General features: G+C 38.7%; 1 protein-coding gene across 1 annotated transcript; it reads left to right on the plus strand.

Annotated features, from left to right (window-relative positions):
* map1sa (microtubule-associated protein 1Sa) lies at nt 1-24512 on the plus strand. Its single transcript, XM_060883088.1, has 7 exons — nt 1-182; nt 8740-8841; nt 17076-17158; nt 17775-17915; nt 18009-21114; nt 21566-21780; nt 21972-24512. The coding sequence occupies exons 1-7, from the start codon at nt 23-25 to the stop codon at nt 22125-22127; spliced, it is 3963 nt and encodes a 1320-aa protein (XP_060739071.1). The 5' UTR covers nt 1-22; the 3' UTR covers nt 22128-24512.
* Nucleotides 24513-24724: the final 212 nt, after the last annotated feature.

The raw sequence follows: 24724 nt of genomic DNA on the forward strand, positions 1-24724 counted from the left end.
CATTCTGCTGAAACTTCTCAACATGGCGTCGCAGCGCATCGACGGAGTGAAAACGATGGAAAACACGAGTCCAGCTTCATCCCATTTATGTTTCAGCAGCGATAAATATTCTTTACTGGTCGTAATCGGGGAACACACCGCTGCCGGGTCTGTGGAGTACCTAGTTTCGGAGATTGAGCGAGGTAAATGTTGTGTTTTTACCCCTGATAAGTCGTTGCAGTGAATCAGGAGGCAAGAAGAGCTTCCTTCGTCTTTTGGGGCTGATCCGATTCACAGGTGATGTGTATTGAGGATTTTAAGCTGACTTTAAAACCAAATCGGATTCGTTTTTCACTTTGTAGCTGTCCACAAACATCCTTTAACAATAACAAGAGTGCTGAGATTGATGTGTGAATCTTTCATGCCCCTTAATTGAAGACTAGAGCAGAAGTCTTGTGTTATGGCACACTATGAAGTGCACTTACTGCACATTCCCTGAGCCCTAGCAAGTGTGGAGCTGTAGACATGATGTTTTTAATCTTCTTAGACTACAGAAAACACTGCTTTTTACATGATAGTTCACTTGGTGTCTGAGTTTTTGGGATTCAGCCCAAGATAAGCAATAAAATGCAGTGGCTGGATTTCACCATTTCAGAAATGAAAAATGAATGAAAAATGACTTCAGATGAATGAAGTAATGTCTGTAAGTGTATAATAGATTTGATATTAGGAAAAGGCTGTAAAGGTTTTCAATTGTCCTTGAAATCAAAGTTGGTGTTGCAGGTTCCTTCATGTTACGGCACCAAGAAGATTATTTAGAAAGTTTTTGGCAATTCTCAAATTTTTTTTGTTCTTGTTTAACCTGGAAGGCAATTAAACACCTTCTTCTTCTTCTTCTTCTTCTTCTTCTTCTTATTATTATTATTATTTTATCGCTTATTCAGCACTAGTATTGTGCTGATCCAATTAAATTCAGAAAATAGATTGGAGAGCTGTGTCTTCCTCTACAGTAGCTGCTCCCACCAATAAACATGGTTTCTTGTTGTTTTTCTGGCTGTGTCTTCCTTCACGCTGTTCTTGTTTCCAGCCGTCACTTAGCGGAGAATAATCAGTTGGAGTTTATTTGTTTGAAAGAGGGTGGAGTTTGTTATGTGACTTTTCTTCAGAGGTGCGTTTTACTAACGTGGGGCAGTTGAGTGCTGTAATGATGTCACCTCAGACTGGTGGATAGTTCCGTCGTTACATGCTGACGTGCTTTTCTATCAGTAAGAATAGGTAACATCTCTTTATCTACCACTTAGACATGCCACCTTGTTGTTTGGTGATGACCTCATGGGTCTTGGTCACTCTGTTGGCACTGCTGAATCTTGACATTAACTCAAAAATGTTTAGCATATTGCCGAAAGCACATCTTTTGGTTTGGTATATCATCCTGGTTAAGGTGGACAGGCTGGGTGAAGGTAACAGTGAGAAATCTTTCACAGCTGAAAACAAGATTTTGTAATCTTGTTGCAGTTCTACATGTTTAGCAAGTTCACTAAGCTACTGTCAGGTTTGTGTAAATTTAGTGGGATGTTGAGTATCTTGGATGCTACTGGCTGTTCACTCTGGTGTTCTGTGTCGACAGGAAATTCATCAAACCACAGCTCTCAAACCACTTTTTATTTATAAGTATTGATAAAGTTTCAGGACTGTTTTGCCTTCCAGTCTTGTTCTATCAAACAAGATGTGAACCTCATGACTGAAAATTTGTCTTCAGTCACTGAGGCAAATTTTCCATTTTGTAGACCTTTCAAGGATGCCGGAAAATGTATATATTGGCTTGTACATGTACATTGGTTATAAATGCAGTGAATCAATTTACACTCTCAGTCCTGACAGGAAACTGCTGAGTCGACATGTCTTCCCCATGACAGAACGGTTCTTATAATGAACATCAGAAATGCTGAAGCTGGCCCACTTGAAAATAATCAGAACCATAGCTTTCATATAGAACAATTTTCAAATGTAGTTATGAAGTTTCTGTTGTTTTTGTTAGTTTCTAATGAAATTGGTTGAAAAGCAATCATTTAAACCACAGCCACTTTGATCAGGATGAAGATGATGAAAAGGCACGAGTGAATGCAGTGCACGTTCACGTTCAACCTAGCAGGAGATCGCAGGTTGTTGTTCCACATGTAGTTTACTTGTGGGCGTGGTCTGAATAAGGGATACATATGACATGACACATGAAACTAGCAAAAAGACGTGATAAAGATTTTTAGTGCATAAGCAGGAGTGATTTATTCTACTCTCATGTTATATTTATGAAGAGAGGGGGGGATGAAGGAAGAGAGGGAGGCAGAGAGGGGTAAAGGAAAAAATTATGATGAGAGACCTGGGGATAGAACTGAAGAAGAGATGTTTAATACAGAGGAAAGGTGGATAGAATAGGAGATAGAGAAATAAAGGTGAGATGAAAAGATGAATCGAAAAATTGGTGAGAATAAAGAGAGGATCAGGGAGGAGTGAAAGACGATGGAGTGAGGAACAGAGATGGAGTAAAAGAGATGGTGTTAAGCAAATAAATGGGTGGAAAGTGAGAGAAAGTGATAGAGAGGGATGGAGGAAAAGATGCTGAAGAAAAGGAACAAGAAAGACAGAGAGTGAAGAGAAATGGAAGAGAAGAAGTGACCGGTAAGGAGAGGGAGAGAGATATTTGGAGGAGAGAGATGTGAGATTAAAGCTGTTGCTATAAATAGTGCTGCTCCTTTACGTCATTCTGGCTGATGTGAGCGAGACAACACAACTTTGTCCTCCATTTTTAGTGAAGCTCCGCCTGCTCGACTACACCCTGCACCAAAGGCCAGTACCACATTCAGGCGTGTTGAATTCTAAACTGAGACTCTTCTCTTAGCTAGCGACGAGGAGCTCGTTTGCTACTGATTTTTTCATTAGGAGTAGGAGTGCTCCGATACTGCAGAGTGCACTGTTGAAATGTTGTGTGAAATGCTGGACCATGCCTCGTTTGTAACGGCCAGTCACAGGCTTAGCTGTATAGTGTGTTCATTCACAAATCTCCACATAATGTACATGAAAAGCTATGTACCGTTACATCACATTTTCCACATAGTTGCATAGTATTGTTTATCCAGGTGCATCATAAGTTTTTACAATTCTGTCACCTTTTTATGCAGTTGTCATGTAGCCATCAATGTTACATCTTATTGTTTACATCATCATATCACTTTTTTTTCTGTAATTGCCTTGTGTTTTGGTGGAAACCAAGCATACGTCATCTCTGTATGAAGCACGCTGTGATCAGAAGGATTTAGCAAGCAGGGGATTCAACTTCCTCATTGTTCTTTTTTTATCAGCACAAAGTCCAGCAGTATGTAAAGAGGAAGAGGCGAGTGTGGGTTAGTAAGGGTGTGTATCGAAGCTCTGTCATGTCTGAAGATTTCCTTACGTCGTCTCTGTGGTTTCGACTCCTACCTCCATCCTCTGATTCTCAGTCTTTATCTCTTAACTGAGACTTGTGTGACTGACAGTAGAGACATATCCTCTTTGTTTGTTTATTTTTTTTAACACACTTGACCACCATTTCCTCCTTTTCCTGGCCAGATGACTATGTTGCACGGATCACTTCGCTCGCATGTGACAGCAAGTGTACAGCAGGACTACAAGATTTTTAAAAATACTTTCCTGAAAGAAAATTATAGGAAGACTGCTTTCAGCATGGCTGCCTTTTTAAAAGCATGTCTGAGGTTTTCAGCAGTGTGCTTGCGAAAAAAAGGATGAAAGTGAACAGAACAGAGGGCTGGGCTGCTTGCTCGGTTTGCTCAGCTGTGCGTTTGCATTGTGAAAACGGATGCTAATGTGCAGTGGCATCTCATTTGTGCTTGAATGTCTGCACCCAGGTTAAAATTCTTTCTCTGGTTTCTGGTTGCAGTTTGTGTTTAATTTAATCCTTTTTGCTTTTCTGTCTTCATGCTCCTCGGAATGTTCTGTTTTTTTTTTTTCCTTTTTAATGATTGCGTTCATTTTTCTCCTTTATCCTTATTTTCTGTTTGGGTCGGCTCTGAGTTTCTATTTCCTTTATGTTCTTTTGAGCACAAAAGTAAAGGAGGCATGGCTTCAGCTGCTTTGGCTCCTGTGAGGTGATTGTGGCCTCTGTGCTTCAGTTTCTGTGAGGTGGGTGTGGCCTCTGTGCTTCAGTTTCTGTGAGGTGGGTGTGGCCTCTGTGCTTCAGTTTCTGTGAGGTGGGTGTGGCCTCTGTGCTTCAGTGAGGTGGGTGTGGCCTCTGTGCTTCAGTTTCTGTGAGGTGGGTGTGGCCTCTGTGCTTCAGTTTCTGTCAGGTGGGTGTGGTTTCTGTGAGGTGGGTGTGGCCTCTGTGCTTCAGTGAGGTGGGTGTGGTCTCTGTGCTTCAGTGAGGTGAGTGTGGCCTCTGTGCTTCAGTTTCTGTGAGGTGGGTGTGGCCTCTGTGCTTCAGTTTCTGTCAGGTGGGTGTGGTTTCTGTGAGTTGGGTGTGGCCTCTGTGCTTCAGTGAGGTGGGTGTGGCCTCTGTGCTTCAGTGAGGTGAGTGTGGCCTCTGTGCTTCAGTTTCTGTGAGGTGGGTGTGGCCTCTGTGCTTCAGTTTCTGTCAGGTGGGTGTGGTTTCTGTGAGTTGGGTGTGGCCTCTGTGCTTCAGTGAGGTGGGTGTGGCCTCTGTGCTTCAGTGAGGTGAGTGTGGCCTCTGTGCTTCAGTTTCTGTGAGGTGGGTGTGGCCTCTGTGCTTCAGTTTCTGTCAGGTGGGTGTGGTTTCTGTGAGTTGGGTGTGGCCTCTGTGCTTCAGTGAGGTGGGTGTGGCCTCTGTGCTTCAGTGAGGTGAGTGTGGCCTCTGTGCTTCAGTTTCTGTCAGGTGGGTGTGGCCTCTGTGCTTCAGTTTCTGTCAGGTGGGTGTGGCCTCTGTGCTTCAGTGAGGTGAGTGTGGCCTCTGTGCTTCAGTTTCTGTCAGGTGGGTGTGGCCTCTGTGCTTCAGTTTCTGTCAGGTGGGTGTGGCCTCTGTGCTTCAGTTTCTGTCAGGTGGGTGTGGCCTCTGTGCTTCAGTGAGGTGAGTGTGGCCTCTGTGCTTCAGTTTCTGTCAGGTGGGTGTGGCCTCTGTGCTTCAGTTTCTGTCAGGTGGGTGTGGCCTCTGTGCTTCAGTTTCTGTCAGGTGGGTGTGGCCTCTGTGCTTCAGTGAGGTGAGTGTGGCCTCTGTGCTTCAGTTACTGTGAGGTGAGTGTGGCCTCTGTGCTTTAGTTCTGGTGATGTGGGCGTAGTTTCTTTATTTTTTTTCTCATTCTTAGAGATGATGGCATGTTCACTGTGTAATTGCTAGTGAAGTAGGCACGGTGAGATGTTCAACTCTGGGTGAGAAGACGTCCTGTACAGCTGTGCTTTCTAATGAAGGAGACACATTATAATGTAAGAAGGTATGGCAGTTGTGCTTGCCAGAGTGAAAGAGGTCTGGCATTTGTGCCTGGCAGTCATAATGAAGGAGGCCTTGTTATCTTGTAATTGAAAGAGGCGTGGCTTGTCTTTCCTTCTCAGTAAAGGAGAAGTGGACTGATTGCTTCAGTCCCTTAAGAACACTGTATAGATTATCTGCTTGTTAATATTAATAAAAGGAGGTGTGACCTCTGTGAATATCAGTCTTAATGAAGGATCAATGTCCCCTGTAGCTGTCAGACCTAGTGATGGAGGAGTCTTAACTGACTGCACTATAATAAAATGAAACAGTTGTACGTTCAGAGAATTAATAAAAAGCTAAATATTAGATTAATTACTAGAGAAAATGACATCTAGATGTATTCTGCATGATCTCAGTATTCTGCAGGTTTGCTTTAATTTAGAGTCGCTCTGAATTGCTGCTTGTCCAGGAGCAGCTTGGCGGTCAAGGCAGACAGACTGGTTCAGACTGACATTTTTAAGGCTAACATAACTGTGTATTGCTGTAGTGGAAATCAACCGAGAACTTTGCTGTCGTGTCTCACCTCTGATACAGCATGTGACCTCATCAGGAAGTGAATACATAGAAAAAAGTGTCACTGTCTCAGAGTGTGTTTGCCAAACACGTCCTTGCTGAATACTTTCAGTCGACCTTGGGTGACTTTTACACCATCGTCCATGTCCTTTTTTTCGTACATGGCTGTTTTTTTTTTTATTTTATTTTATTTTTTTTTTAAAAACAGGAGGTCATTTGCCTCCATGTTCACATATTTGGAAATTTGTTGTTCAAAAATTTTATACAAACAACACTGGAAATGGATTTAAATGTCAGATAGTGTGTGTGTGCGTATGCTTTCTGTATTTGGGGATTTAACACACTCCTGGTAACTTGGTGTACTATATTTTTATAGCAAATCAGTTTTGGAGGTTTTGACTAATTTTGTAAAACGGTGTGGTGACTAATGCAGCTGCTAATGTACTTGTAGTAACATGATAACATTTCTAAAGTAGCAGCTCGTTGGCAGGGACTTGTAGGGTGAACATCCCACCGATTATTGAAAAATGTGCATTCTCACTTATTTGGTGAAGTTTTTTGTTAGGAGATGCTTATGAAACCTTTATGAAAGGAGTCTCCAGGGTCGAACAACACACTTGAGATTTAGTGTCGTAGGAAATGCATCAACTTTGTAGAGCTTCATCACACCTCATCATTAATTATTTTCTTATAGCAGAATGTTTTATTCTTTTATCTACCTTTCTAACAGTCTGATGTAATAAATGATTCTAAAATCATAATAAAAATAAACTATTACAATTAAAAAAAATACTAGGATCAAAATTTGTACAATAATTTTCTGCACCTTTGAAAAAATGTGATTAAATTCTTTACCCCTTAAACTTCCAGGACTTTTGATTAGGTCTAGACAAACTAGTGCTGGTCAATATGACAGTATTAATACTGATATCATGATACATTCCTCCTGAGATATCACGTGTGTTGCATTGTGTTTTTTTACTAGTAAATGAATATTTTTTTTTACTTTGCAGTTTAAAATAACTGATGTTTGAGTCATAGAGTATTTTTTATTCAGGCTTATTATCAACTGATGTTTATTGAATAATGTCTGAGAGTTAAAAGTGAATCATAAACTGAGATTTTACAGATCATATATGTAGGATGCGTTGCTATAATATATACTATATAATGCTGATAAGGTTTTCTTTGAGGATATCGTTGGTTCAGTTAGCTTTTCTATGCTCTACTGTGAATAAATGTTCGATTTGTTTTTCTGAGGTAAACATGTTTAAAAATAAATATTTGGGGTTAAACATTAGTCTTTTTCCCCTCGTAATCATCACAGGTTTCCAGCCATGCATAGTGTTTAAAGAGCAAATCAGTGCTTATAATGGCAGTCTTTGTGCTTCGAGAGCTCTGGTTAACTCATTCATACAGCTTCTGCTTTGTTCAGAGGAGAGATGTTTGCTGTGGAAGGTAAAAGCTCCGTGATACGGCCGTGTGCTCCACCCGCTATGCTGTCAGTGTAATTACTTTGTCCTCTGAGGTCAGTTTGACAATTACATTTCATTACTGCATGCTGAGTGCCAAAGGCCACGGTCTGGCAGGATATAGAAATGTCCACAGCGTCCTGGAGCTAAATTTACACAGACTAGAGATGAGCAAATTGTACCTTTCCTCTTCTGAGAGGGAAAAAAACCACCAACAATGAGTAGAAGATCTTTAATATTCATGGATTATTTTTATTTTTTAATCACAGCACATTCTTCAATGTAATCGACAGACTTTTATTCGCTCTGATTTTCTTTCGGGTTTCTTCCTTGAATCGTGTGCTCTAAGAGGTCCACTGAATCACTGACAAAAATCTTCATGTTCTTTAAATAACCGAAATATATCCTGTATCTGAGTGATGATGTACTAAATAAAGAATAAAACACCCGGTGTCTTGTTCTAGAAAAAGCATCAGTGATTGGCAGTGAAGTTATTGTTACCATTCCAGAGATCTTTTCCCCTAACAGCATGAAGTAATTTATTCCTTTTATTAAAAAACAAGAACTTGCAAATGACATACGAAATACATTTGATCTGTATATAGTTGCATTTTATGCTTCAGAACGTTCATGCAACGAACTCATTTGTGTTCTCACTAATGTTACAGCAGCTAAAAGCAATTGATCCCTTGTGTGTTTCTTTTTTTTTTCGATGTTACTGGGAACCACAACACACAAATTCTATGTTAACCTAAAGTTCGTTTTCCTTGTTGTGCATTCTAGAGAAGCTTTTCAAAATTATAACTCATTTTGTAGTTACTATTACAGTATGTGACACCTGCACACCATGTCTCTAGATGTGCAGGTAAAAATCAGTGCTGGTAGACTGCCTTCGCCAACGCAAGAGCCAAACATTTGCTGAAAATTAGAGATGTTTGCTTGGACAGGACTGAAATAATCATCCCACCCTCGAGTTTGTCTAAAAAAAAAAAATAATGAGCACCTGAGGTATTTTGGGAATTTGTTCACAAAAACACTGCAGACCTGGATGAAAATAACATGATATATTAGTAGCTGGGAAGATCTGTTCCCCATTGCAATTCCTTTATATAAGACAGATGACGTTTGTTGCAGTTCTTCTGCTCTGTGTGGGACAATTCAGCTCTATACTTGCTGCTTCTTCATGTGAAGGCTGCTGTGTCTGTGGGAAAGTGAACTCTGAGCATGAATAATTGACCCCCGCATGCTTAATGTGCCCTAACAGAGTCCCTGTGCCCTGTCTCTGTTTCTCTGTTCTTGCTGTAGGTATTCGCTCCTGGGATGTGAACCTGTCCTCCTGTAATTTGGACGAGCAGCTCAAACTCTTCGTCTCCAGACACTCTGCTTTCTTCTCTGAGGAGCTCAAAGGTACAAACTACACCGTGTGACATCCTACTTATTTCCATCTACACTGCTATGAGTTCTCACTTAAAAATACGCAATAAGTCACCATCAAGAATCATATGATCCAATCGTAATATAAAATTGGAAGAAGTGACCGTTGTGTATGTTTTGAATGCTTCTATATTATTAACTGGCATCCGGGATGTCCTGCCAACTTCTATCAATTTTACATTAGTAAGGTTTTGCCTGGTGATCTTGTCCTGTCACGACTCAATTTTCTTGCAGGATGTATTGGTGCAGCTTCCTTTGCTTTCTGTTGCAGTACATGTAAAATGTCTTGGGTTTCACTTCGATGTGATATCAAATCTTTCAATGTACGTTAGACCAGAATGTGGTTAACGTCACTTAGCTAGATTTATTTTATTTAATTATTTTTTTTTTAGAAATGCTGCTGAAAACAAAAATTGTCAAACATGTCACATGAGAGAAACAAGCAGAAGGGGCAGATATGCCAAATGTAACACTTAAAAAAAAATATTTTAACGCTAATGATCTTGATTTCCTGCTCCAGATTGTGTAGATAGCACAGAAGAAGTAGTGTCTCTTTATACATGCAGGGGGTTTACAGTAACCACGAAGCATTTGTGGGGGGGAAAAGCAGCTGCTTGTCTGTTTTATTTATGGTGTAAATACTAGAAACGTTTACATTCACGCTTTCTTAATAACTTCCGTATGCAGCATTTTTATTGTAGAGTACTGTAGGAGGATGAAAATGTGCATGTAAGCCTTTCTAATGTGTGTAACTAAACTAACTAACATCAGAACTAAAACAGACCAGTGGCAGCTTCTACCTGAAAAGCCGGGTACTGTAGTTAAGCTTAACACTCAGTGTATATACACACACTCCAGTTTCTACCTTAACAAGTGCTTTGTGAAAGGAATCCACCAAAAATTAAAAGAAAATACAAAAAAAAGGTTCGGCGTGTGTGTGTGTGTGTGTATGTGCAAATGAACTTTAAAAATCAACGTGAAATTTTGAATATCTTTGAATATCTTGATTTCACAGCTGGATTTGTGTTTTGAAAGAATTTGACATTCAATGTTGAAATTGTTCTCAAAGCCAGAAGGAACATTTGCACAGCCTTCCATGGGGTGTTATTTTTACACTGTGCTTTAGTCACTCGCTGCTGCTGATGTAATGGTTAGATTTTTAGGCAGCAGGAAATGTGAGCTGCTTCTTAAAATTTTGCTGGTTTCTTAATGCAACTGAAAACTGTGGAGATGACGACCAGAATATAAGGATTTATCATGGTTTATTCCTGTTTTGCCCATTTTGTGTGTAATGGGGAGGGTTGATGCATTAAATATATATCACAATAAAGACAATTGGGGGGGCACGGTGGCTTTGGTGGTTAGCACATTCGCCTCACACCTCCAGGGTTGGGGATTCGATTCCCGCCTCCGCCTTGTGTGTGTGGAGTTTGCATGTTCTCCCCCGTGCCTTGGGGGTTTCCTCCGGGTACTACGGTTTCCTCCCCCAGTCCAAAGACATGCATGGTAGGTTGATTGGCATCTCTGGAAAATTGTCCGTAGTGTGTGAGTGCGTGAGTGAATGAGTGTGTGTGTGTGTGCCCTGCGATGGGTTGGCACTCCGTCCAGAGTGTAACCTGCCTTGATGCCCGATGACGCCTGAGATAGGCACAGGCTCCTCGTGACCCGAAGTAGTTCGGATAAGCGGTAGAGGATGAATGAATGAATGAATGAATGGATAAAAACAATTGACACACAGTATATCATGATATATAGTTTTCTAACAGCAAAACAAGAATGCTGTTTAAATAATAATAATTATTATTAAATTATTGTAAAGTCTGTTTTAAACCATTAAAAAAAATTCTCCAAAAATAGAATTACAGAAAGGAAGGAAAATTTGTACAAACTGTTAGTTTAGCAGTTATTGTAATTTTATTACAAAATTCTAATAGCAACTAACTGCTTCAAATCAGAAAAGTATTACGTAATATATTTTTCTTTATTTTTTTAGATACTCATATCTTAAATGTATACTGTAACACTCTCTTTTGCAGTATTTATATTGTATGTATTTATTGTCCTATTGAAGTGAAGTTGAAGGGTGAGGTTGAGAACTATGAGACATGATTTGGAAGCCTGGGATGGAATTGGAGAAGAGAACGGAAGTGAAGATATGAGCAGCTGACGGAGCAGCTGTCCTTCCCCACCTTTAAATCACCATCTAATGCCGGATTGTGAACACATGGCACACGACTCAGATTCTCCACCATGATGACAGAGATTATCGGCTACTACAGCTTCTAAAGGACAGAGGATGCTAAGAAGAATAAATGCAATTAGATTCTTAATGCTACGTGAAATGGAAGAAAGGGCGAAACATTCGATCTGATCTGATCATAAGTGGACAGGCAAAATGCATACATTTTGCTTCCTTTGTTTTCAGACAGAAATATTCTGTCAGTCCTATCTCACGTACCTGTACTGGCCATTTCAAACATTTCCTGTTCTTCTAGAGAAGCTTATAAATAAGCTGCTATAGTATCATCTTTATCCATCGTTTAGTGGGATTTTCAAATAGTTTTATAGCACAATGATTACAGATACATTACAGGAATGATTCATTTGATTAGGTCCTCCTTCCTTCTCTAACGGGACGCACTGAGGCGCTTTTGTGTTCACTCTGTGTGGTCGAATGCGTCCCATACACCCCAGAAGGTGGTTTGAGTGACCGGACCACTACACATTTATGAGAAATATTGCATCTCGTTCACACCTGAACTTAGTGCTTTTCACTTAAGATCAGATCAGCCAGGAATAATGTTAATGCCAGGTGTTTGGCAGTATTCACATGTACAAAAAATACCCCCACCATAAAAACGATCACTTCATGGAATGACTTCAAGTCCTTCTTTCATAGGGGACGAACTGCTCACATCCATTACGTCACCTTCTGTCAGGAGTGAAATGGACCTCAGATCTAATCGAGTTGTTCCCAGCCTTGGGAAATTACCAAAATGAACATGTTGCAAGAATATTTGCTCATCAAATTGAGTGAGTCAAGCTATACATATCACATTTCCTGTTTAGGAATACTCTGGGGATAATAATTCATTGAAATTCCTTATCACAGTCACTTGAAAACAAAAATGAATGTGTGTACATGTTGAGGAACAGCCTGCCATACCTTCTGGGATGTCCACAAGGAGTAAGTTTGCATACTCATGTTGCAGCAACAACACCCCCCCCTCCTTAAATGGAGAAAGAGAAGGAGAAATTATAAACACAGCTTTCACAAAGTCGTAAAGATTTACCTTTAACTCTGGCTGTTACAAAGTGCTCAGACTCCTTCCATAAATCTCACCATATTAACATTTATCACACATTGTTTTAATCACTTTATGTGGCTCTTTTCCCGTACACTCAAGTCCATGTGAACAAGCTGTTAGTATAGAAACATATTAGAATAAGTGCTTTAAAATCAATCAACACTTCCTGAACAAACAAACAGCGGGATTCAAAAGCACTGTGGTATTAAAAAAAGGAAGAACAAAACAAAGAGAGCAAATTTGAAGGAATGGCTCATAGCCTTGTGAAATCCTAAAAAGATGACATGCCATAAATCATGTAAGCTAACTGGTTTATCACCATTGCTGGAGAAATGAAGAAATTGTTAAATTTGCATAATTTACCAAGCTGCAGGCAAATGCTGCTCTCACTTTATTGTGAAATGTAGTAATGCTTTATCACACAGATAACAACACATACTGTGAGGAAATTTAACTCTCCCTCTCTCTCTTTCTCTCTCTCGCTCTCTCGCTCTCTCTCTCTATCTGTGTGTCTTTTAGGGATATGAGTCATATGATTTCACATTTCAAACCACTAACATTGTTGCTTTAGCTAAATGCTGTTGAGCTTTTTATTAATAATAAGATCAGCTGATAAGATTCCCATCTGTGTCTCAAATTTGGCATCGTCAGGAGTGGACAAAGGATAAATTCATTCAATTCACTTAGCTAATACTTTACTAGTCAGGCTGAAAAGTTAGAGCTAACATGTGTAACCTAGATTTAACCGTGCAATCTACATTTTAAAACTGAGCGTCTACTTTAAATTGGTTGCAATTAGATTATAGCATATTCTCTTATGTAGTTAGATTTCTGGGCAGAAACCAAGTTAGTTGTCCAGTTTCTAGCTAACACACTAACTATTTTGCTGGTTACATCACAAGCTAGATCAAATGGTAGAAGTGTGGATGGTTTCTGTACGTTATTGAGCTAGTTGTGTAGTTCAACTTAGTTAGTTGTTTAATCTAGCACTGTTAATTCTCACTAATTAATTCACAGCTTTTGGTACAACAAAAGTGTTTAAATATTTCTTCAGGTCAATCCTGAAAACAATGGCCTTATGTTCTGTACAGTTTTTGTATAAAAAAAAGCATTAGGGTAAAATATAAGTAGGTAATATTATAGTACAATTATTTTGTTCAAAGACAAACTGCACCAATGGAGCACCATGAGAAACTGTGGATTTTAGCTTCAATTATGTACATTTTAGCTTCAATTATGACCAGTCTCACTAGAGCTTTAGTCTGTAAATTCTCAAACATACAGCCTGTGTGTGTGTGTGTGTGTGCGTCCTCGTTACTTCCAGGCAGGAGGCTAAGTAACAGACAAGCAGCTGCTAAGGAATGCATAACGTCAGAGTCTCTCTCTCTCTCATCACACACACACACGCGCCATCTGTCTTTGTCTTTCCTTTACATGAACCTGCATTGTGTTATCTTACATGAACCTACATTGTGTTATCTTTGTTCTATATTTAATTATCTTCTTATTAAACCAAGTACAAGTACATCAAAGCTTACATACATCTGATTTGCTTAGTCATCATTTTAACGCTTTACTTTGGACTTGTGTGGGTGTGACTAAGTGTGTTATGCTGTCCTGTAATGCAGCATCAGCCACATAAACACGTGTTTGGCTGTTTCCACGGTTCTCAGAGGAAGCACATGTTAACCTTCCCCTGCCCTGCTTGTGGACTGTTGTATGAATTGGCCAATTTCAAACAATGGAGAATATGGGAGATTTCTTTTTTAAGCAAATAATCAGAATTAAAGCAAACATAGGATGAATGTAGAAATCAAGCAATGAGTTAGTGCATACACATCTATGACATACAGTACAGCACTCTTTCTGTTTTAAGATGATAGCAAAGAATACAAAGTTTTTTGCGGTTAGGGATGTGTGTATACGGATGACTGTAGTGAAAGGACAGACATCGGTATACAAACAGAAGAACGAGTCCATCCCCCCCTTCTATTTCCCTCTCACAAATCTTTGTTTTATGAAGTGAACTTGTCTCAGAGGTTTTCATTTTTTTAATAGACCCATTTTTGCAGTTTACCGTTAAAACCTATCGAAAATTAGGAAACCAAACATTGACTGAAATTTTAAGCAGAGTAATTGCTCACTCACAGCTTAGTCATGAGTCTCTGTGTGAGAAAGTAGCCTGTACACTCTAATGCATTACACACAGCTAATCACAAGGCCATAATATGGGCTTTTAATTGTTTATTCATTCATTCACTAGTTTGTTCAGTTTATTCTTTTGCACTTAACTCACTCCTGATGTTGAACACTATTTTTGGCAGTACTTAGTTATGTTTCTGTGTGTGTGTGTGTCAGATTGGCCTGTTATGCTTTAGAGATAGATCGCTACTTTAGAAATGTCCTGCACTGCTTAATGAAAACAGCTGTGACTGCATTTTCTCACAATTACACCTAGTGTTAATGAGGTGAACATTTAATACTCCTGCTGTATCTGGCTGTCCTAGAAAAATTGACCGGCTGGTGTTATGAAGCAGATTTTTATATATATATATATAATATATACACACACACACACACACAACATAATTAAAGTACAACACTTCATTCCTTTTGTTCATTAAGAGTTGCATTTACTGATGTGGAACATCTGCTAAACAGGTTCTCACTTACATTTACATTTACAGCATTTGGCAGACAGCCTTATCCAGAGCGACGTACATAAGTGCTTAAATCTCTGTGATTGGATACATTAATGCTGGTTCACTAGGTTACATACTTAAGATACCATGAGTTTAAAACATTGTTCAAAGTTACAATGAAAAAAGTTTCAAAGTTTTTTTTTTTTGTTGTTGTTGTTTTTTTTTCTTTCCTTCTAATGTTAGTAGATGTAGAGAAGAACCCGACATGAGCGAGTCAAACTATTAATATGAGAGGAAAAGGACAGTTGATTGTTCATGGGTTCCCCAAGGTTGTGAGCTGTGCCTGAAGGGGAGATCAGATCGTTGTGCAGGGATATAGCAAGGTCATGACCTGGGAATGCTTGCATTACACTTGCATTATAAGTGCTCCTCCAACAACTTCTCTTTTTTCCCTCACTCTTGCAGTTAAAGAAAAATTGGAAACAGAAATAGAAAACTTCACCATTTCACCAATTTATAAAATGAATTAAAACCTTCTGACCAATCAGAATCCAGAATTATACAATACAATATTTCTGTTTAATATAAAAAGCCTTATTGTCATAATCCTAATTTTGTACTTGTACACATAAACAAAGATTTTATAACAAAAATACCGAACAGAATAGTAATAAAAAATAATGCTGCCTTTGTTTTCACAGACAGTCGGTAAACTCTGTGATGTTTGCTGGAGCATCAGCAAACAGAAGTTGCATCTTGCAGCAAAACAGTGTGAGAATTTGCTTGGACTGCATATAAAGTCCTACAAATATGGGTTCATTTGATCCGACACTGTAATAAAGCTGACTGAGATTGTACTGTATTACAAAGGAAAAAACTGAATGTCAGAATATTAATGCCAGACCCACATACATGCGTGCACACAAACTTATTCTTAGTAGCAGCTTGTCAGTTTGCTCATTTTTTTATTCACTGTGTGCAAAATAAATAATTAAACGTTAAATAAATTAAAAAAGGTAAACATTTTGTACAGCTCTTTATTTTAAAGTGTAGGTATAGTATTTCACCATTTTATAACTACCATAATACATTTTTGAAGTTTCAATGCAAAATTGTAATGTTTTACTACATTTTACCATTTTAAAGATTCTATTCAAAATCGTATCTATTTCTTTAGTTCATTTTAATAAAATAAAGCCGCACATAACAAGGTGGCTAGTGACATTAACATGGTTGCTCACAGCATTAGCAGCAATGGTTACGTTTTAAAGGTTCAGTACAAAAATCACGATCAAAACTCATAGTCACAGTTTTAATCCAAACTTCTGAAAAGTAAACTGGTTTGTTAGAAATTTCTGATTCACACAGATATTGGAACAACAATGTGTCCGTGTACAGGAAGAAAGAATTTTCATCCAATCTTGTGCTGTCATGTTCATATTTACGTTTAACAGTTAAGCAGTTCAAGGTCGCTTCTTGTTCACACTGGCAAACAACAATGTGATAAGTGACTATTTATTTTCAAGGACGGGACTTTGGCTACAGGCGAATTGAAAATTCAGAATAAACGTATTACGTAGTTATGTGGGAGGAAAGATCACAGGCATAAAGAAATTTAGTTTTAGTTCCCTAGACACCTGGGTTTAAATATGAAACTCTTAAATGTATATACTTCTATAATAAAATGTGGAGTGTCTGATGTACAAAGGGCTGTGAATGAGCTGTTACTATAGAAACTATAACATATTAAAACCAGTACCTTTATATATAGACCTTTTATTTGTAGTCGCATTACAGTCAGAGCTGCTGTTCTAGAACATTCGATAGAGCTGTGGTATAAAATGATATGTAATAGAGGAGCGTATTTAAGTTTTTTCTGATGTGTTAAGGCAGAACATGGCTGTGGTTTTTACTCTCTTTTTCATAAATTTTGCCTTTCAGTTGCAAAGACATCATTAAGAGAGAGGATGATTAAATAAGGGAAAAATTGTTCCATCATGAGGAATGATCACAAATGAGGGAATTGCTTCCCCATGTATATATATTAGTGATGTTCCTTCTCTATACTAGTAATGAAATCAATGTATAACTTGTGTTCAATTGTGAACGCATGTTTGCTCTCACTGAAGGTTTTTTTTTCTTTGTACTAATTTCAGGATGGTTGTTACAAGATTTAATTAAGGCTGCAACTTACAATTGATTTGATAATAAATGGCTCACTGAATCTCCCCATTCTCTCCCTGCTATCTCCTTTCAGGCCAGAGGACACTGCAGCACAATGGAGATGTTCTGGAGACGCAAGTGGTCGTAAACCCATCCCACAGTTTGGTGTGCTTAGAGGTCAGACATCAGCAAACCTTTGTGTGTGTTGTGTTTTAATATTAAGAGCATTTCTTCATTCTTCATAAATGGTTAAGATTGATCACTATATTATTGCCAGATGGAAATGTATGTAATAATGGTAAGGATTTTTTTAATCTCCCTTAACTATCTGAGAATTCTGTTTGCTTGCATAGAGTCAATTCACTCTCAATGTCAATTCACAAATTTTCTGTAGGTCTAGGAAAACTATCAGATGTTGCTGTGAGTGAATTCTGAAAAAAATAAATAAATGAGCTCTGACCAGAATTGTTTTTGCTGTAAATAAACTATACTGATCCATCTTATTCCAAAGGTTTCACCAAAACATTTTATTTCCTTTTATACTTTGCTGAGATCATATTTTGTGATGAAACTCTGTTTGTAATCTGATTCCGCATGTTAACATCATTTTTAAGACAGAACTTTAAAAAAATTTTCTGGTTGAGTTTAAACAAACATGATTTTTTTTTCAGGACTGTATAGATTAGAAAACATAACGTTTTTCATAAAAAAAATAATAATTTAATTGTTTGTACTACATTATATGGTAAGTTAATCTCAGTGTACTCAGTTTCACTAATTTTTCATTTCAAAGGTCCGACGGCTTATTACCGACGTGTCTCGTCACAAGCTGCTGATTCTGGCTGGACAGTGTGTGGAAGACTCTGGTGACCTTGTATTACAAACTGGTTACTTTTCACTTAATGACTTCATCCAGATATTTGCTCATGAAGAGGTGAGGAACTGTGAATGATGTTCATATCATAATACCTCACTTGTTTCAGTTTGAAAATTGCCACACACAATAACTTATTTATTTACAATGTAGATTGGTGAGACGTTGAGCTCAGCAGACCCTTCACACAAAGCAAGCCTTACGCTGAGTTGCCCAATATCTGGAGCATGGAAGAGCTCTATGTTGGAGAAGCACAATTTGCAAGACTTTATTGAAATCAAAATCAACCCCCCGTCAGTGTTGCCGGAGATGGAAGGTTTGCAGGAGTTTACGGAGTATCTTTCTGAGTCTCTCGAACCTCGGTTGGCTTTTGAGCTCCTTGAGCCTCCTAGCACAGTTGGCTTTTTAAAACTGTCCCGTCCTTGCTGCTACGTGTTTCCTGGTGGTAGAGGGGACTCTGCCTTCTTTGCTGTGAATGGATTTAATGTCTTGGTCAACGGTGGGTCAAATCCACGCTCTTGTTTTTGGAAACTGGTGAGACATTTGGACAGAGTGGACTCCATTTTGATGACACACATTGGTGCGGATAACTTGCCAGGTATAAACAGCTTCCTCTGGAGAAAAACAGCAGAGCAGGAAGAAGAGGATTCATCTGGCTCCCAGAGCAATGAAGATTGGCAAAGGAACTTAATATCTCCAGAAATCGGGGTTGTGTTCCTCAATGCTCCTGAAAGACTTAAGACACTTCACAGTGATCCTAAGGTCTTGCGTGGCTGTGATCAGGTTTCACTTACACTACAGCATCTAGAAAAGTTATCTATCTCTCCAGAACCCCTCAGTCGTTCTAACAGTCCAAACATTGAACCATTAATCCTCTTTCAGAAGATGGGTGTCGGCTGTTTGGAACTGTATGTTCTTAATCCAGTCAAAGGTAGTAAAGAACATGAAACCTTTATGCAAAAGTGGCCCGGTAGTACCTCTGGTGTGAAGGCTTCAGAGATTCCTTTAACCTGCCTGATTTCAATATGTGCACTGTTGGTTTGGCATCCTGCTAGCCCTCAGGAAAAAATTGTTCGTGCTCTCTTTCCTGGTTGCACACCACAGGCAAAGATATTTGATGGGTTGGAGAGGTTGAAACATCTAGACTTTCTTAAGCATCCAGTGGTGAGTTTACAGGATCTTGAATCAGCTAAACCTGATAAGCAACCAAAGCGTACAGAGAGCAAAGAGAGCCTTAAGTCTCTCACCAAAGACTCAAGACCTGGGAGTGCCTTGCTTGTCAAAGACAAGGTAAGTAAAGTTGACACTAAGAAGCAAGACACAAAAGTGAAAGCCAAATCTATAAGTGAAACCAGCCAAAAAGAGGGTAAAGAAGGGGAAGAAAAAACAAAGCCAAAAGATGACGTGAAACAGAGAATCTCTAAGCCTGAAAAGCAATTGGTTAAAAAAGAGCCTGTTAAAGAGGAGAAAAAAGAAGTGAAAAAGAAAGAGGAACGACCCTCAACAAGTCTTTCTAAGAAAGATGACAACGTTGAGAAAAAGAAGGAACCGATGAAAAAAGACTTCGGAACGAAACCTAAGAAAGATTTGAAACTTGACATAAAGAAGGAGATTAAGAAGGATGTTAAACTGGAGGAGAAAAAAACGACAACTAAGCCAGTTGTTAAGGACCCAAAGAAAGCATCTGGAAGTGCTTCTTCTGAAGTAAGGAAATCAACAGGCAAAAATGGGTCATTAAAGAAAGACACAACTATTATTAAAAAGGACAGTTTAAATAAAGGAATAAAGACTAAACTAGAGAATATTGAAGAGCCCAGTCTGAAACTAAATTCTGATCAAAAGTTGTCTGAGGAAATTGCTGCAGACTTTGAGAAATTAAAATTGGAAAATAGAGTATTGGATGAAGAAGGGAATTGTTTAGATTCTGCAGCTAAATGCACTGAGCAAGCTGAGAAAGATCAACATCAGTTGAATGGAGCACAAAGTGGAACAGACTTGTCGAAAACCCCGGAGCGATTTCGTTGTACAGAGACACTATCTGCCCCACATACTACTCTAGGGTCTCCTTCACCATTAGCAAAGACTCCAAAAAGTGAGAAGAGCGTCAATTTTGATCTCACACCATTGGACCGTGGGTTAATGGATGTAGTCCTTGAAACGGTCTCTCCTGATAACAGTGCAGGACGGGCATCTTTCTGTCTATCTCTTGAAAATGATCATCTAGGCAGTGGCCATGAAGATATTCAAGAGGGAGTTAGCTTAAAGAGTCATGTGACTGCCAGTTCCACATCTTTAAAGGATATACTCCCAGACGCATCGTCCACAGTTACGTCCCTGCCTGCTGAGGAAGGCTCTCCACACTCAACTGAAGTTGATAATTCTTTATCAGTATCGTTTGAGCAAGGCATCCCCCCTGTTAGTCATACAGAAGACAGTGAGTACACCAGTGGACACGAATCAAAAGCACATATGTCATTACCTTTAAGGACGTTGTGTAATGGTGACCAGAACTATAATGGGTCTGAGAAGCATCTCTCTGGCCCACAGGCTATTTGCCCTGATCTTCCACCTCATGATGTCGACCTTTGTTTGGTGTCTCCTTGTGAATTTGAGCATCACAAATCTCCAGACAGCCAAACGGGGTTATCTAGCCCAAATGCTCACAACTACTCACCTGAGTCTCAAGAGCTTGCTAAGTCACCTTCACAGTGCAACAACAGTGTTTGTTACTCTTCACAAGGCCAAGAGACAACGCCAACCTCTGTCAGCGACTCCCTTCCTACAGTCTCAGACTCTGATGTCCCACCAGCTACAGGAGAGTGTCCTTCAATTACAGAAGACTTGGATTCTGATGAGGAGTCTGCTGACTTTTTTCCACCCCATCACCCACATGATCATCCCAGCAGCCACTCATTTCACATGGACACTGCACATTCCTCTCCAGATCCCCCACCAGCACCAATGAAGGACTTGCCCCCCCTCCCACCTCAGCCTGGTGCCTGCATGTTAGACCCTGAAGCTGATTCCCAAGCCAAGCCTTTAAAGAATGTAGTTCTGAAGGCTAAAAAAACAGCAACTTCTGGCACACAAAAGATGGCAGCTGCAAATCCTTCAGCACAAAGTAGCAGGACAAAGGCCGGTTCTCAGGCAACAGTAAGCAGTTCAGGTCGGTCTTCATCAAGCTTGGATACAAAGTCTGCTTCACGTAGTATCATGGGTAACGCGAGACCAATGTCAGGAAGTGCAAAACCACAATCAGGTGTGTACCACTACTGTTTTATTTTATTGTATGGGTCAGGTTTTGGAATGCTGATCAAACAGAGTAGTTCTTGATGTTCTCCATCTTCCCTGCAGAGTTTTAAGCATTCCCTACTTCTGATTCTTTAAGCACTGTTGACTCTAGACACTTCAATTTAATGATCAGAGGATTGTGAGTTCAAATCTCAGCACTACTAAGCTGCCAATGTCGGGTCCTTGAGTAAGACCCTTAATCTCAAGGTCTATCTTGTCTCAAATGTAATTTGAATCAAATTTGGATGAAATACTAACCAATACATTATTCAAACAAGGGGTGAAACTCCTTGTTTGACTACTTGAAAAACTCTGTGAGGAAGTAGATGACCAGTAAAGTAAGAAAATAAATAAATAAATAGATTTTTTAAAAGACCTTGTCAATCTCAAAACATCATTAGCATCTTCTGTCTTTACAGGTCCACTGGGTAACAAGTCAAATGCTGCATCAGTTTATCTGGACTTTGCATACCTACCCTCTGGCTTTGCAGCGTCTACAGTTGACGTGGAATTTTTCCGTCGCTTTCGCTCCTCCTGCTATATAATAAGTGGGGAAGAATCATACAAGGACTCAGTCATGAGACCCATCCTTGAATCTCTGTTGGAAGGAAAGGTGGCTTGGCCAGAAACACAGGTCTGTTATGGTTCAACTCATTAGCATGTTGTGCATAGAGCCTAATACTATTTTTCCTTTTGTAATCTTGAGTTATTGTATCCAGTAACAAAGAAATAAAGGTGTTCTTTTGCATTATGTATAAAAGTGAATTATTGAAACAATTTTTGGACAATTCATTGAATCTCATTGTATCTACTCTTCTCTTTCAGGTCACTCTGATCCCCACATTTGATTCATTGACGATGCACGACTGGTACCAAGAGACACATGAAAGACAAAAAGAGCTAGGGATAACCGTGTTGGGAAGCAACAGTACTGTGGCCATGCAGGATGAAACATTTCCTGCCTGTAAAGTGGAGTTTTAAATAGGAAGTGGGGAAAAAACCTGCAAGGAAATCACTCCTAAATCATTTAGGCCAATTCAGATGTAACATTGATAGCATTTTTTGTTTAAGGCTTAATAGCATATATGTAACAGCTCAGATGTGCATTCATTAGCATAAGTTTAAAAAAAAATTGCAAAATCTCCATTAATGAAGATTTACAGATGCTATTGTTAGTACGTTATAGATTTTGTTTGAACAAAAGGAATAAGCAAAAGATTTTTTTATTTTGTTTTTTGTTTTGTTTTTGGGGGTTGTTTGTTTTCTGGTGAAATATTGATTGTTTTAACAGTCTCACGCTGTATATACTTTATAGATCATGGTAAGATCATGTTTCTTATTTGCCTCATTACTACAGTCTGTTGTTTTGCATGGTTGCACAGTTTGGATTTTCAGCACAAACAGGGAAACACAAAACACCAGTGGACTTTGTGATTGACAGGAGTAGACTAGATGGTCATCATGCTGGTACCACAGGGTTCATTTTAATTATATCAAAGTGACATGTTTTTTTTTTTTGTTTTTTTTTTTTTGGACATTTGTTATAATCCAGTACATATTTTCTTCATGTTTCCTCTGTAGAGTTGATATCACAATTGCATGTTTGAACAGTTTGATGTCAGTTTTTGTTTAATTTTCACATCTGTTGTTGATAGTAATTATGCACCACACACAAGCACCAGTGTTTAGTAACTTATTGTTTACTGCAACCGTTTATTTATACTGCGTTCAACTAAAGCTTGTAACTTAGAAATTGCAGCCTCAAACCAGGAAAAACCAAAGAAAACACCTAATTACTTGGAATTCCTATTCGGAAGGTCTCAGCCAGCCGTATAGCGTCATTTCTACAGTAAATTAGCATAATACTTCTTTAAAAAATTGTATACTACTATAAACTTATCAAAGTAGACAATCAAATCTGTAAGACAGACCATACTGTTTGCTGTTTTGAGGAACTAAATGCACAATCATAAATGCATAATAGATTTCTGTTAGCTGGGTAGATTGTTGCTAACAAAAAACACATGCCCATGGTTTTTTCCCCACTGTGTAGGTTGAACAAACCAAGTTGAAACATTACACAATTCCAAGGTTACACATTTCAAAGTTGAATGCAGCATAAGTGTAGTCCAGGACTAAGTTTATGCAGTGACGGTACACTGTGAGCCAATTCTTTGTATATTCTTTTTTTTTTGTTGTTGTTGTTTATTTTTTTTTTAACTATTCGAAAATGTTGCGTTTTGATGCATGGTAAGGATACACTAACTCAAATAATCTGTGAATTACTGTTTCCTGGATTAAAAATTTCATATTTTACTTCAGGATATAGTATAACGAAGTTCCTTGGAGCTTTTTCAGCATTTTAAAAGATTTCTTTATTTCAAAAATAAAACGTACAAAGTGAAACGTTTACCCCATTTGTATTCAGCCACCTGAGATATGATTTACTTTTGCATTGGACATTCAAAGCTAATGATGAAAGACAAATTTCCAATGCAGACAATGTTGCTGATTTATGGTAAAGACTCTGCTTGGTTAGTTAGTGGTCTAAGACATGATGAGAGTGATGGCATTAATGGTGGAGAAGAGTTTACAGTTAAAGAGTTAAGATAACTAGAGGGACTAGAGGATCAAAGTGCTGTTGCTATTGCATACCTTTTTCCAGGTAAAGATGATGAGAGGTCTAATCAGCAGGTGAAATACAGGGGAAAAATACCAACATTTCATTGAGTGAAGCTTAGACCCAAACTCATAATTTATATAAAAAAATAATCTTTGACATTCAAGATTTATTTGGCCCTGCGATGGGTTGGCACTCCGTCCAGGGTGTATCCTGCCTTGATGCCCAACGACGCCTGAGATAGGCACAGGCTCCCTGTGACCCGAGGTAGCTCAGATAAGCGGTAGAATTTGAGTGAGTGAGAAGATTTATTTGGTGTTAATTATAAAGATTTATTTGAATGTCATTCAGGGTAGACTGATCTTTAATTCAGTAGAAATTAAACATCATCAAATGCCATGTAATAGTTACAATACTGAGATTTTGCAGTGTTAAAAATCTGGGATTATTTTTAAGTGTTTTTTTTTGTTGTTGTGATGGTTAATGTAGGACTATAGAGTGCAAATGTGGGTACATTGAGCAGCCGACGTAGTGCACTTTTAGAGGAGACATTTGCAAATACGACAGCTTTTTTTTTAGCGTGTCTGATGTTAAATTACAAGCCGCTAAATCAAGTCCACAAGCCTTAAACACTATCACATCCAAGTTGGCTGGACAAATCGAATGCTTCAGATTCATGATTTGCATATTTGCAAACTGTGTGAGTGAAAATCCATTTGCATTAAAAGCAGTCTGCACTATTTAAACTTTTTCTTGTTTCTTTATTTATCATATCTTCATTATAATCTAGATATTAGATTTAATCAATTGTATCTGACTATTAAAGCCAATTTTTTTAAATCAAGATAATTAAACTTAGCCAAAAACCATCAAATCCTTTTTATGTCGACTAGTTGGCTTCATCCAGTTGGCATGTGGTCAATGCATTTCACTACACATACAGTTCAAATGCCAAATG

Source organism: Tachysurus vachellii, chromosome 1 (assembly GCF_030014155.1).
Source record: "Tachysurus vachellii isolate PV-2020 chromosome 1, HZAU_Pvac_v1, whole genome shotgun sequence".
NCBI classification, from domain to species: Eukaryota; Metazoa; Chordata; class Actinopteri; order Siluriformes; family Bagridae; genus Tachysurus; species Tachysurus vachellii.

What these genes read in the sequence shown, in the direction of transcription:
- map1sa (XM_060883088.1), top strand. Translation starts at nt 23, where the DNA reads ATGGCGTCGCAGCGCATCGACGGAGTGAAAACGATGGAAAACACGAGT. An exon ending in CTTCTCTGAGGAGCTCAAAG is followed by an intron (nt 8,842 to 17,075) that starts GTACAAACTACA and finishes ATCTCCTTTCAG; the next exon opens with GCCAGAGGACACTGCAGCAC. An exon ending in TGGCTTGGCCAGAAACACAG is followed by an intron (nt 21,781 to 21,971) that starts GTCTGTTATGGT and finishes CTTCTCTTTCAG; the next exon opens with GTCACTCTGATCCCCACATT.